Source organism: Heterodontus francisci, chromosome 19 (genome assembly GCF_036365525.1).
Source record: "Heterodontus francisci isolate sHetFra1 chromosome 19, sHetFra1.hap1, whole genome shotgun sequence".
NCBI classification, from domain to species: domain Eukaryota; kingdom Metazoa; phylum Chordata; class Chondrichthyes; order Heterodontiformes; family Heterodontidae; genus Heterodontus; species Heterodontus francisci.
Window position 1 is genome coordinate 57194974 of NC_090389.1, and position 15428 is coordinate 57210401.

The window sequence follows — 15428 nt, forward strand, 5'->3', positions numbered from 1 at the left end:
TTCTCCGCCGCCCGAATAAGCAAGGCGGGCCGCAATGGGTGACGGGGTGATGTAGGAACGAGTGACTGAGAGGAGGGAAGCGGCGCGGCCTAGAGCTAGCGACTGGGTGTGAGGGGTAGGCGGATGGTGGGGGGGGGGGAAGCGGAGAATGAACAGCTGGAGAGCGGGTTTGGGGGGTGGGGGTGGGAGGAGGGGGGAGGGGTCGAGGTCAAGGCCGGGAGAGAGTGGCCAGTGGGACAGGAGAGAGTAGTTGAGTGGTGGAAAGTGGGTGGGGGGCACGAGTAGCTGAGTTGAAGGGGTGGGGGACGAGTGGCGAGTATCGGGCTCCAGCCTCTAAGTGCCCCATTCAGCCGCTCGATGACGTTGGCATTATGCGATGACGTTTTCCTGCGCATGCACCAATTGGTCTTGGCAAGATGTAAGCTGTGCATGCGCAGTATTTCACTGAGAGCAGGCGTCCATTTGCGCATGTGCGCAGCTTGGAGTGCTCTGATGACGTCGGCGGGCCTCTGCGTTGTCAGGAGTCACTTTGTTCAAACATACCAGTTAGCAGTATTTCTCTGCTTGCTGAGGGAACAAGTAGTTCCTTTAAACTTCCTGGGTCTTGGTTCTTGCTGGAATATTAGCAGACATTTCATCTCCCTCCTCACAATCCTTGCAGTGTAGAATACAGTGTTGCAAACTAGGTGATCATCTTAAGCTGAAAGGATGACTTGGCTGGCAACCTATCTTTTAAAAATGTCTTTTTAAAAAAAAAATTCAGTTCTCCAGTCAGTGGATTAAAGAGAATTATCATTCAATGAAACACATTGGCGTAACACAAATGTTTCAGATAAATGGCCTCAATATGACCACACAATCTGTTGGCGGAAGGAGCAAATTTGGGAACTGTACAGTCCCATTCACTTTGTAAATTGATGCAGTTTACTGGAAAAGCAGCATCCAAGATTTGATTATGGAGGTGAAGATGTTCAGACATGGTGCCTCACACTTTTTCCTTTTTAATTTATAATTCTCCTCAAACTCAGGTTGACATGAAAAATATTCAATTTCATTGCTCGGCCTTTTCATGTGCATGAAATCAACTATAAAATATACTTCAAAAAGTAGTCTCTGTACAAAGGAGCAAGATGGTGCCTTCATATTCTCGGGATGTCCTAAAGATTCTTAACCAAAAATTGGTAGCACACTCACCTCTGAGAGAAGATTTTGGGTTTAAGTCCCACTCTAGAGATTTGAGCACAAAACTTAAGGTGGCACTCTAGTGCAGTGCCAAGGGTGTCAGAGGTGCTGTTTTTCAGATGAGATGCTAAACTTTGGCTCCATCTGCCCTCTAAGGTAGATGTAAAAGATCTAATGCACTATTTGAGAAGAGGAGGAAAGTTCTTCCCAGTGTCCTGGCCAATGTTTAGCAACGGATATCACTAAAAAAAAACACCCAGATTATCTGGTCATTATCTCGTTGCTGTTTGTGCGACCTTGCTATGCGGACATTGGCTGCCACATTTCCTGCATTACCACACAGTGACTAAAATTTAAAGGTACTTAATTGGCTGTAAAACACTTTGGGATGTCCTGAGGTTGTGAAAGGGTTTATATACAAGACTGACTTTTTTTCACAGCCAATGAGTTGTCACTGTTTTGTAGACAAACTCGAGGCAAGCGGCAATGAGATAAATGACCAATTAATCTTTTTTTGAGGGGGTGGTTAGCATCCTTCCATCTACGAAAGATGATGGACATGCAGCAAACAGCTGATGACTGTGAAGGCCAATCCTTGTGAGGCAGGTTCTGCCACAAAGTGCCACACGTGAAGCTGCCAAGTGACGCTGTGAGTTGTTGTTTTTGATGTTGGTGCCTGTTGCCAAGCTGCTGTAGCAACTGGTCATCGTGATAGTGCATGCCAGTCTACAGGATGTGTCGCCATGTCCCTCTTTCACCAGCTAGTGACTCCCAAGTGCGATAGTCGACATTTAGGGCCTACATGTCACACTTTCAAGCCCTGGTCATCTGGCCATACCGTTCAGAAAGTCCTTGGGTATGCGACCATCTTCCATCCTGCTGAAATGTCCGATCCACTGAAGCCGCCTCTGTTTGATTAGTGCCAATACACATGGAAACTCTGCCTTTGAGAGGACTGCCACATTTGTGATTTTGTCCTGCCAGGATATACCTATAATGCACTGCAGACAGTGAAGATGGAAATTATTGGTCGCCCATGTTTCATAGTCATACAGCAAGGTGCTGAGAACACAGGCCTTATAAACCATCAGCTTGGTCCTAAGGGTCAGTTTGGTGTTCCATATGCATTTCACAGTTTGGCCAAAGGTGGTAGCTGCTTTCCCTATGTGTGTATTGAGCTCTGCATCAAGGGACAGATTGTCTGTCACCATGGATCCAAGGTAGCAGAATTTGCTAACCACTTCCAGTGGGATGTTATTTAGTGCAATCAAGAGTGGCGATGCAACATCTTGAGGTGCTTTAACTAGGACATTGGAAGAACTTCCCTCCTCCTTCAACTGGTACCACAGCATCTGAAAGATGGGATCTCTGACGACGCAGTGGTCCCTCTGTCTTGAAACGTCACCCTAGATTGTGCACTTAAGTACTGGAGTAGGGCTTCAACCCACGACCTTCTGACTTGGGCGAGAAAACTACCACTGGGTGAAGCTGACACTGTAGATCTTCGAAGTAGACCAAGTATATAAAGCCCCGTAAGCTGTACTATAAAAAAAATAATCCTTCATGTGGAACTAAACTTAATTTTTAGAAGGGAGAATTTGTGGAAGATTTCTTGGCTATACTTCCATAATAATTCTATTGTGGCAGTGTTTTCTTCTAATTCCCCACTGAAGAACAACAGTATTTGATGCTGTGTATCTTTGACTAGGAGATGCAACTTTTAATTCCTGTTTTGGTAAGTCTTCAGTGTTCCATGGGAAAATGTAATCCTCTGAGCTAGATTATCTGGAATAGCGGGGAAGACCAGGACTTCCTTGTTTGAATTGTTTAGATGGACTTCTTGGTGGGTTGATCATGAGCAACACTGGTATGTTTGTGAGATCGACTGTCCTCCTGCATGATCAAGGAAATTATGTGGATTTGAAGTTGAGAGAAATTGTGAAAATGTAAGTTAAAAATCTTCTGTAATGCAGTACTTATCTTATTTTACTGATTTCCAATGGTTTCTGGTTTATACCAGCTAACATGATTGTTCTGATTATGAATGTTTACATTAGTGACCAGAACCATCAATATTATGTTTAAAAAAATTACCTTTTTTGGTGCCTCCCTACAACATTTAAGTGTTTTTCTGTTTTGCTGCACGTGCAAAAATGAAGGTCTCGCAGTTTCTGTTAGTGAGGGAAAATCAGAGGTGAGTTATTACGCATCTTGTGAACAAGAATTGCTTTGGTAGAGCCCTGGGTGCAATTTGCTTGTTGCCCCTCTTAACCATTCACTGTGTGCATATTAGACAACAGCAAAGAGAGAGCCAACAAATTTTTGTCTGAGTGTATTCTTTCGAGCTAATCTAAAAAGTTGTTCTGCTGACAATGACCGAATAGTTTGTTCACCATGTACAGGCTATTGATGATGGGTCTCTAGAATTTTTTAATTTTGTGCCATACCATAGAAAACCAAAAATAACTTGAGGATTTTCACACCTAACAAAGCTTACAAATAGTCAGAAGAGCTTTTGCAAACTTGCACTTTAAATAGCTCCAGTGTATGTGAAACGCAGAAGGTTCTTTTTTTGAAACAATAGCTGCAATGTAGTGAGTTTTTTTTTTGAAATAGCAGTGGTCTAACTTGCAGCTCAGGAACTTTGATGTACAAATTAAGACAGATAACTGTACAAAAAAAAAATGCAGACTGAATACAGTGCTCCTAAATCAGCACAACATCGCAGTGACTCATTGTCGTCTTTTAACCAGTTTTATTAGAATATGAGCTTTGCAGAGATAAAACAGGTTCTCAAATGCTTGCCCTGACATTGAAGTTTGAAGTTTGCTTGGAAAATCCATTAAAGAAACTCAGTCTGGCATGTTTGATAACCGCTTTGTGCTCCTCCAGTTAAAGGGGTAATTAACATGCTGTGGAGTTTTGTGGTGACCTCGCTGCGTGGAACATCCAAGAACAACTGATATTGCAAAGCCATGCCAAATGTTGCCGGGAAAATATACCATTGTAGCTGCTGTAGCAAGAGCTTTTCTTGAGCAGTTTTCACAGATGCATTTTCTTAAATTTGAAACATATGAGCTAACACACAAAAGGTGATACAAGACATCAGTCACTGGAGGATCTCATTAGATACACTGTCTTTCTGAATGGAGTTTGTTACATAACATTATGACAGGGTGATTTGTCCCCTTTAAAATGGCAGTGTGCTTTTTCTTAAATTTATAAACTATTAAAATCTATTACAAAAAATATATATTCCAATTGATTGGTTTTAAATGTTTACTTGCAGATGCCATTTTATTGTAATGGCTGTACTGATCTTCAAAGGGTTGAAAGGGTTGTCACTTCATTTGTTCTCGTGTTTGTTGGAAGAAAAGTATTTCTGTTTCAGTAAGTTTTATTGGATGCATAGGGTTTATAGTTACATAGAATCACATAAAATTTACAGCACAGAAACAGGCCATTTGGCCCAACTGGTCTGTGCCAGTGTTTGTGCTCCACACAAGCGTCCTCCCATTTTACTTCATTTAACCCTGTCTGCGTAGCCTTCTATTCCTTTTTCCCTCATGTACTTATCTAACTTACCAATAAATGCATCTCTGTTATTTGCCAGTTGAAGGACAAAATGATGGTAATATGGGGAGTGATGGTTTAAAATAAATTAATGTTCTGTCTGATGAGTTGAAACATGAGCCAAAGTAAAGGCTGGTGTGTAGTCGTATCTGTTTGAATAACATCTTGTATATTCCAAGAGCTCAGAAATATAAAACATCGATTGCAAATAATATGGTAGCTTTGATAGTACTGACTGAAACTGCCCTTGACTTTTTATTGCAAGTATGGACATAAATTTAATTTTCTGCCAGGAGGCTTTTACAGAGCGGTATCAATAGCTCTGTTAACTGAGGAAAAGAATGGTGCTACATTTGTTTTAGCACTCATTGTACTGTTTTGAAATAATGCACACCAGATAGATTTTTTTTGTGATGATGAGCTTTTGTATGATTTGGAAGAGCCGCAGTCTTAATATCATGAATTTTTAAGTGCATTTACCCAATATTAACTTCATACTTTTTAATTCCCTCTTCCTTCTACGGGCATAATTTCCACTAGCAAAAGTTAGTTTTCTAAAGTAAATACATTTGTCATTCTTGATTTGTCTGTATGTTTAAGTATTGATTTTGGCATGTTTAACTAGCATCAATTAGCTGAAGAGAATTCAATGGAGTATGGTTCGATGACTACGAAGAAGTAGCGCTGTTAGATTAAATGTACTGAGCATTTGCTTGCTGTCATTGTCACAATTGACATTAATTATTGATAGAAGCTGACATAGCGCATGTGCTGGTAGCAATGACTGTAATATAAGCTAGAAATTGCAGTGTACTGGGGAGATTAACCAGGGCTAGACCTGTGGCGTGTAGACTATTTCATCTCCCCATTTTATTAAGTAGTTAATTTACGTCTGTCGAGTCTATTGTGTTATATTTTAAGTAATGGAACAATGAGTCGACAAGTTTCCTTTCATCGTGTACCTCCACAGGAACTGCACAGGAGAACCCCAATCCAGCCAGAGTCCGCAAAGACGAAAGCTCTTCAGACAGTTATTGAAATGAAGGTAAGGCTACTTAAGATACTTCAACAGGCTATTGTAGTGTGATGCATGTCATTGCTGTAAATTAATTAATTTGAAACCATGGCAACAGTCCAATTCGAGTTTCATATTTAGTTAAAGCCAACTTTTGAGTTGATAATTTGCTTTTAAAGATAAATTAAAACATTGCATGTCTAAAGCTTACTGGGAAGCAGTGGTGACATCTGTCAAATACTTCAATATTGCAGTCCAGGCCATATTTATTTTTCTGATTAATACCTGGGATTTTACTTTCCGAAGTTTGTTCCGGTCCTAAAGGGCGACACATATACAATTTTTGAATAAATGTGAAAAACTAGAATTCTCAAACTAAAATGTTAATTACATAAATCTCTCAGAACAATGTCAAGAAACATATGTTAATATTAATAGTTAATATAAAAGCACCATGAAAAGTGAATTGCATGCAAAAAAAGAAAATTAGAACTGAACAGTGGAAATATTCAATATGTTCTTCGTACAATGAACATTATATATCTCTGGCTGAAATTATGTAGGATGCAAACTCACTATAACTCTGCCTTTTAGTAGAAAGTTAGTATCCATTAAATGTTCTATTAAAGCTGATTTGGAGGAAAGATATTTCTATTTTGTTTAATAACCTGATCAATTTAAAATGATTGATTTCTGAATGCTGTCAAATGTTTATAATTTACAGTTAACAATACATATATTTTTGTTTTGAAGAAATGATTGGCAGCTAGACAGATTTTCTTGTTTTTTGAACATTCTTACAAATTTTCTCAAGGCTCTCAGTGGTCTTTTAACCTACAGTTACATCAATTCGTTGTTTGCCGCCTTTTGGATGCTACGATTTTGCGATTTTAAAGTACCATTTCTCTCTCTCTCAGCAGTTTCACAGCAGTTTTGTAAGTGAAATGTGTTCCCTGAATTGTACCTCAAGTCTTTCAGGTGTATGACCCACAATTATCCTATTTAAAGTCATTTATCGACTGGATCTCCAATCATAGATTGATCACTGTGATGCTACTTGTTTTGAATCAGCAGAGTATTAAACTCAGACTAGAGATTGCAATTCTAAAGCAACTTTTTTCAAAATTACAAATTAAATGGAAATCTGAAGGCTAAAAACATGAGAAATTTATCAAATAATAAACAGTGCAAATAAAAAATGAAATGAGAAATTGCTCCTGATGGGTAATTAGCGATTTCAAGAAATGTCTTTCAGAAAGTGTTAGAGTTTTGGAGATTTACACAAGATAGATCCCTTGGGGCCCAGCATCTATGGTCACTTCCATAAGTGGATCTCAAATTCCTTATAAACAAGAATGCGCCTTTACACACCCATCTTTGGGCCTCCTTATCTCGAGAGACAATGGATATGCGCCTGGAGGTGGTCAGTGGTTTGTGAAGCAGCGCCTGGAGTGGCTATAAAGGCCAATTCTAGAGTGACAGGCTCTTCCACAGGTGCTGCAGAGAAATTTTTTTGTCGGGGCTGTTGCACAGTTGGCTCTCCCCTTGCGCCTCTGTCTTTTTTCCTGCCAACTACTAAGTCTCTTCGATTCGCCACATTTTAGCCCTGTCTTTATGGCTGCCCGCCAGCTCTGGTGAATGCTGGCAACTGACTCCCACGACTTGTGATCAATGTCACAGGATTTCATGTCGCGTTTGTAGACGTCTTTAAAGCGGAGACGTGGACGGCCGGTGGGTCTGATACCAGTGGCGAGCTCGCTGTACAATGTCTTTGGGGATCCTACCGTCTTCCATGCGGCTCACGTGGCCAAGCCATCTCAAGCGCCGCTGACTCAGTAGTGTGTATAAGCTGGGGATGTTGGCAGCCTCGAGGACTTCTGTGTTGGAGATACGGTCCTGCCACCTGATGCCAAGTATTCTCCGGAGGCAGCGAAGATGGAATGAATTGAGACGTTGCTCTTGGCTGGCATACGTTGTCCAGGCCTCGCTGCCATAGAGCAAGGCACTGAGGACATAGGCCTGATACACTCGGACTTTTGTGTTCCGTGTCAGTGCGCCATTTTCCCACACTCTCTTGGCCAGTCTGGACATAGCAGTGGAAGCCTTACCCATGCGCTTGTTGATTTCTGCATCTAGAGACAGGTTACTGGTGATAGTTGAGCCTAGGTAGGTGAACTCTTGAACCACTTCCAGAGCGTGGTCGCCAATATTGATGGATGGAGGAATTCCAAAGGAATTACATATTTGTGTTTGCACTGCTGTGCTTGTAACTGAAATACTTTGTTTCCCTTCTTAAATTGCTGGCCCTTGACTCCTTTTTCCACTGGGTGAAGTACAGACTATCCAGGGCTCGCTTGTGCTTTGTTTCCTAGTCCTAGCCATGTCCTTGTTGAGCAGTCTGATCGCAAACAGTTAATGGTGCAGTTGTTGAAACTTGTGGCCAAGTAGGGTATCTCAGCTGAACCATAGGTACATCTGTGGTCGTTATGACACTTAGAATCTGAACAATTCCAGCTTTTACATATTGTTATCCCCACATCAGATATGACTGCATTAAAGAACAGACCACCATGTATCATACAACCCCTGTGTTTGCCTCATATTTACCATTGTTGGGAGTGGATACAGTCATCGCAATGTCTCTTCCGTGTCCAAAACCAACACTCTTCTGTTATTATATTACGGCTGCACTTGGTTCCTGCACATGCACTGCAACCCCTTGTAAAGTCAACAGTTGTTGGTTTTGTGACCTGCTCTCACATTCAAGATTTCAAGATACTTAGTGCCTGTTTTGGGCTTAAGTCAGTGAAGTGGGTGTGTTACCTTCATGAAGCCCAAGCTATTTTAAGGACTGAGCCTCATTTGCATGCTGCTGGCGAGCTGCAGGCACCGTCTAGAGCTCATGGGTTGTGGGAGGGTAAGAGATCGGGATTGGGAGATTGGGCCGAGAGACAGGTTGGGTTGGGGATGTTTGATTTTCTTGGCCCCTTCACAAATAAATTCTGCTTCTTGGGCTGTTCTGTGTGCGCTCTGGAGTGGTGCCTTTTAAGGTCGACGGTTAGGCTGCTTAATGCTTGCAAGTTGCAATTGAGGTCCTAAAGCTGGCATAGAACATAAATTTCCACATTTAAAAATCCTCCCTCGTGTATTTTACGTGGGCAGGCCACTTGCTCATTTTTAAAGCCCACCACATCAGTGGGCCTTGCATGTCAACAGGATGGCTGAGGAGTGCCAAAGTCCCATCTGATTTTCATTGCTGGTTGTCCATTTTTCATGTGAGAACTGGATGGTTGGCAGTTGATGAGCACCCCCACCACCCTGACCCTCCAGATCACTTTGTATTTCTGTGTCCTGTTTTAATGCAAGCTGATCCACTGACTCAGCAAGTCTGATGGACAGTGCGGACCATCTGACTTCCCAAATGTGGAATAGTTCCCTGGCACTCGAAAGGCCAGAAAATAATCATCTAATTGCTTGAGAGTCTTGCACTCCTGATCGAGGAACCAAGCTATTAGATCATCTGGAACTGGTATCCGGAATCAATCCTTTGACATTAATTAATTCAGTCACTTTATAATAACTCATTCTATGGATCAAACCACAATTTCTAAGTACACTCCAAAACACTAGTTTTCTGCAAGTACTGAATGGAGCCATTACATAATGATAATGCTATAATCGGTTCCCACTAAATGATGCATGTTGTTCTGCCCCAACTACTTCGTTGCAGTTATGATTTGGTACTAATTCTCAAAGGCTCACAAAAATCCATCCATGCCATTTCTGTTAGTATCAGATTGGATTTAACAGAATTATTTTGTACAAAGTCATTGGTTAGATCAACTATATCCTTGTACTGGACTGACTGACTTTATGGCGTTCTGTGCCAGGTCAAATGCATGACAGTGCTCTTCATCCTTTTCCACTTGTTCCTTGCCACTTTCTTTTACCTTGAAATTATGTAGAACTTCGTCTGTCCGTCCACTCAAATCTGTGCTGGTGTCCTTAGCTGCTTCGTGCTTCTGGCATTCTCTCTTTTTTTTGTTTCTCCTTGTGCTGTTGCTTTGTAGCTTCTGGTTTTGATGCTTTTGACTGATGTGCACATTCCTTCCCTGTCCTCAGCAGCCATTTGGGCTAATTTAGCTCTCCAAGTCTTCTCCAACCTTTTGTCTATTCTTTTACTTATGCGCTTTGAAAAGCCTTTCCTTTCATCTTGAATAATTTTTTTTCCTCACTCCTGTAAGCCTTTCTAATCTACGTTTTTGCTTGCCTTTTTAAAAAAAAATATTTTCCATATAGTTTTCTTCTGTATTCCCTCCCCTATTTTTAACTCATACCTGTACCTCTTTTTAAAAAATAAAATTAATTTTTACTCTGAGTCAGTTATGTAGGGGTTTTGACAGTGTGGTTTTGCCTGCTAGAGGCTTCATTTCCTTGGAACAAGTAGCTGTTGGTACCGGTCACAGGGAAAAGTTACTTTTGATAAATTATTCTTTCCATTTCTGGCTCATTGGAACTGAAAGCCTTAAGTATTAAGTAACTTAAAAATGTAGAAATAAAATGTTTAAAGTACCTCCCATCACTGGATGGAAATTGAATAGAATGTTGCAGCACTTCTAATGGTATACTTATTACAGCGTTCATCATCATATGATTTTGGACCCGATAGGATATGGCAGGTATGTTAACTTAAATTTCCAGACCGTGTGTGTGTGTGTGTCCCATTTCCTTTCTTCAGTGGAAATCCTTGCAGAGAAATTTAAGTTTTGCCACAATAGGGATATTTTGCTGCTGAATGAATACATCACTGCTATTAGGTTTGTTCAAGGCCAGATTTTGATATCAAGATTCATTAATTATCTGGCGCTTTGCAATATTTTCCTGTTGTGATGTGTAAAAATGTTTTGTGTGGCATGTATTTTATGGAAGTCCAACGTAAATGCATTGTTGTAATATGCTTCAGTGTTAATATCGACTGTGCTTTACTTAAAGGCAGGTTTTTGCTTTTAAATAGAACTATTGTTTTCTCTTTTCCTTAATCTGTGTGAAGAGATGTTTGGTTGAATTTGTTTTGCATTTGTGTGCAATAATTCTTAATTTAATTTGATTAAAAGCAGTTAAATTAAATTTGGTAAAATTGCTGATTAAAATCTATAGATTTGGTGCATGCCAACTGTGTTGTCTGATGGTGGCTTAAAGTTAATGTAACATGGTATCAAAGTTGAAGCATCCCTGATGAAATTTATGCCAAATTACATTGACCAGTCTGTCCCTCCCCAAAAATTACAATTTCCAAATAGTTTCAATTGTAATTTTCCTTTCAAAGGGAAACTGAACACTAGGATCTAACATTTATTGAAATAAAAACAGAGAATATTGGAAATACTCAACAGATCATTTAGCATCTGTGGAGAGAGAGAGAAACCATAACATTTAAGGCCGATGACCTTTTTCCAGACTGGAAGAAGTTAAAGATGTACCAGGTTTTAAGTAAGTACAGAGACAGGGAGGCGGGGAAAGAACAAAAGGGAAGTCTTTGATAGGGTGGAAAGGCAGGAGAGATTTATTGACAGAAGGGATGATGGAGCAAAGCAAAAGGAAGTGGTAATGGGACAAGTAAAGAAACAAAAAATGGGTCTAGAGATTTAAATGGGAGTAGCAGATGAAGAAATGAGGGCAGGTGTTATGATGTGAAATTGTTGAACTCAATGTTGAGTAAGGAAAGCTTTAAAGTGTTTAATCAAAAGATGAGGTGCTGCTTCTCGAGCTTGCATTGAGCTTTATTAGAACATTATAGGAGGCCTAAGGATGAGTCAGATTGGAAGTGGGGTAGGGGGAGAATTAAAATAATAGACGACCGGAAGCTCAGGATCATGCTTGCGGGCTGAACTGAGGTGTTCTGCAAATCTGCGTTTGGCCTCCTCAGTGTAGGAGATTGCATCGTGAGCAGTAAATACGGTATACTAAATTGAAAGAAGTACAAGTAAATTGCTGTTTAACCTGGAAGGAGTGTATTTGGGCCCAGGACAGTTGGAAGGGAGGAGGTAAAAAAGCAGGTGTTGCATCTGTTCTGCTTGCATGGGAAGGTGCTTTGGGAAGTGGAGGCGTTGTTGGGGATGATTAAGGAGTGGACCAGAGTGTCGTGGGAGGAATGGGTCCCTTTGGAATGCTGGGAAGGGGAAGATGTGTTTGATGGTGGATGATGATCCTTTGAAGGTGGAAACTGGTTGGATGGAAGATGAGGACAAGGGGAACCCTATCGTCGTTCTGGGAGGGAGGGCAAGAGGTCAGAGCAGAAATGTGGGAAATGGAATGGTTATGGTAGAAGGCCTCGTCAGGCACAGTGGAAAGGAATCCTCAGTTGTGAAAAGAGACATATTAGAAGCTCTGCTATTGAAGCTGACATCGTCAGAACAGATGCGACGGAGATAGAGAAACTGGAAGAATGGAATAGAATCGTTACAGGAAATGGGGTGGGAGGAAATGTAGCCAAAGTAGCTGTGGGAATCTGTGGGCTTATAGTAAACCTGTTAGATCTCTCAATTTTTCCAGTTTTGACAAAAGGCCATCGACTAAAAACATTAACTTTGTTACTCTCCCTACAGATGCTGTCTCACCTGCTGAGTATTTCTAGCATTTATTGTTTCTATTTCAGATTTCCAGTATCTGCAAAATTTTGCTTTTGTATTCATGTTTTCTTACTTTTATTCATGTTTTATTGAGCCAAAGGATACCTTACAAGGGGTGATGAACAGATTGCTCAAAGAGAGGAGGAGAGGGAATTGTTGGAACCTGGGGCCTGGAAGGCATTGCCACCAGGAGGGGGAGCGGTTCCAAAAGTTGGGGGAATGCACAGATTTTGGAGGATTGTCGGGCTGGAGATGGTACAGTAATGGTTACAAAAACAGAAAATGCTGGAAGTACTCAGCAAGTCTGGCAACATCTGTGGAGAGACAAATAGAGTTTAACGTCTCTGAAAAGTTAACTCGGTTTCTCTCTCCAAAGATGTTGCCAGACCTGCTGAATAATTCCAGCATTTTCTGTTTTTATTTCAGATTTCCAGAATCCACAATATTTTGCTTTGCTATTAGTGTAGCGGTTGTTACTGACCGAGCAACCCAGAGGCCAGGGCTACAAATTCAGAAAATGTGAGCTTAAATCCTACCTGTTAGCTTGAAAATTTGAGCTAAAACTCATATCAGTTTAAAAAAAAAAGTGAACATTGATAGTTGTAAAATCCCAACTGGTTTATTAATATTATTCAGGGAATGAAAGCTGCCATCCTTATTCTATCCCACCTATATATATGACTCCAGTCTAGGGTTCCAAATTGCTCCCACTTTGGGTGGATGCTTCCCAGATTTGGGAATTCCTTCCCCTAGCGTTGCCTCCAGTGTGCCTATACTGTGCCGTGACATCGCCAGTTGCTGCTCAGAGAAGCCTCTGGCTCTACAACATCAGTCAGTTACCACTACAGAGAGCTGCGACTGGCTGGGAATCATTGAGTTGGGGCTGTGAAGAGTCTGGAATTTGGGGGAGTGAGGGGGGACTGGGGGGCTCGGGAGGAGAGATGGGGACCGAGGGTGGTGGAGGAGTGGCGTTTGGGAGGAGAGATGGGGACCGAGGTGTGGGTTTGTGGAGATGGGTGGATGGAGGGTGGTGGTGGGGGGATGCTTGGGATCAGAGTTGGGGACTGGCGGGGCTCGGGAGGTGAGATGGGGACTGGGGGGTTCTCGGGATCAGATTTGGGGACGGGGTGGGGAAGGTGCTCAGGATCAGAGTTGGGGACCGGGGGCGGCGGGGGCTCGGGAGGAGAGGTGGCGACCGAGGGCTCAGGAGGAGAGGTGGCGACCGAGGGCTCAGGAGGAGAGGTGGGGACCAGGGTGGCTCGTGAGGGGGGTGGGGTGGTGGCTCCGGCTAAAAGGTGGAGACAGGAGGGGCTTGGGTCAAGAGGTGGGGAGCTGGGGGCTCGGGAGGAGAGATGAGGACCGGTGGGGGGTGGGCTTGGGTGGAGAAGTAGGGACCAGGGTGGCTCAGGAGGAGAGATGTGGTGGGGGTGGCTCAGGTTAAGAGGTGGGGACGGGGTGGGGGGGTGGGGGGTCTTGGGTGCAGATGATGGCTGGGGATTGAGGGATGTCTGAGATGGCGACTAGGGTAAAGGCCTGCTCAGGTCACGAAAAAAAACCCAACCCAAATCTTTGACAGAACCACAATGGACCTGAGCCCAACCTGGCCCGAGTCCCTCCATTTTTTCCTGAGCCTGACCCAACCACTGAAATGTTCCCTTCACTTACCTTGCGACTCCCAATCTTCAGAAAGCTGCAGCATGGGCGTGATGACATCATAGAGGCGCTCACTGCGCAGACTCAGAGTTTCACTCTTTGACGTCCCGGACTCCCAGCTCAGTTAAGTTTTTTTTAAACTTTTAACGCTTCTTGCTCTATGTGTCCGACCTGGACCTGGACCCGGACCCAGCCCGGCCCGGCCCGAGCCCGACCCGACCCGAACCCGACATGTCGTCGGATCCCGTTGGGTTCAGGTCGGGTAACAGGCATTTAGACTAGGGAATCGGGGCTTGGGGAGTGAGAGAGTGGGGATGGGGTATCTGCGGTTGGGAGAGAGGGAAAAGGAGGGAACACTGTTAACCTATTTGGGCTGAAGCTGGGGGTGAGGGTAGGTGGGTGCAGGGTTAAAGAATGGTTAGTGAATGGGTATGGAGACCAGCATGTCGTGCAGAGCCAGGAGCAGCAGCAACATCATGGTGAGTGGGAGCGGCACTGAAAGTGGAGCTGCCAGAGAAGAGGTGAGTCAAACTGAGGACCTTACTGTGGGTAAATACTGATCAGATTGTTTCCATTAGTGGAAAAATGGAGAACTTGGGGTTGGAAGCCAAGGATTCTCACTGGAAGAAATGCAGGAAGGTTCTTGAACGAAGGGCTATTAAACTTGGATCTTTCACCACATGTGGCTAATGGTATAAAGACTAAAACTGCATTTCAAAGGGAATGGATATATGTTTGAACACAAGGATTATTAAAAGATCTGGTTGGGAAATAGGGTTACATCAGAGCTTACCTGTACTGGGGGCCGAATGACCTCTATCCTGTGCTGTATGTTCTATAATTCTATGAAAACCCTTCTTTCTCTGATCTGAGCTCAGTGAGTGGTTTAAAAATGCAGTTGCTGAGCTGTGTTTTGGGCACTGCGTACTGAGAAATTCCCCAAACACTGAACCTGCTGCCCTTTGTGTAGTCTCTTGATTTGGTTCCGGTCGGTTTGATATGTGATGTCCAAGTACAGGTTGGCTCTGAGTGAGGTTCCCAGTCCAGAGTTGCCATTACTGAGTGTACTTTTAGTGAGTTACCATTAGTTACTGGTGCAATCAAAGTTCTTCCCATCTCTGGTTTTCTTTCTGCAAATTGTGGCCCCTCCTCCCTTTCCTTTGGGGCTGGCCCCATGGTTCTGGCTAGAAACCACTAGCAAAAAATACTCAACTATAGGAGACTTGACCTTTGTCAGGTAAATGCAGCAACATTTGTAGAATTTGTAGAACATTTGTAGATTGAGCATCACATGGTCAGATGTCATATGATCAGAACGTCAGGTGATCAAATATCCAGAAATGCCTCCAGGCAGACTTGACCATTCTACTCCAGTC

The 15428-nt window shown here is 42.7% G+C and overlaps 1 protein-coding gene across 5 annotated transcripts in view; it reads left to right on the top strand.

Annotated features, from left to right (window-relative positions):
- LOC137380089 (ERC protein 2) overlaps nucleotides 1-15428 on the top strand; it is a 966513-nt gene that overhangs the window by 198937 nt on the left and 752148 nt on the right. For all 5 annotated transcript variants that reach the window (XM_068051709.1, XM_068051708.1, XM_068051713.1 and 2 more), the window contains one exon: nucleotides 5726-5800. In XM_068051709.1, the coding sequence (XP_067907810.1) occupies nucleotides 5726-5800 (75 nt within the window). The remainder of the gene's footprint in view (nucleotides 1-5725; nucleotides 5801-15428) is intronic.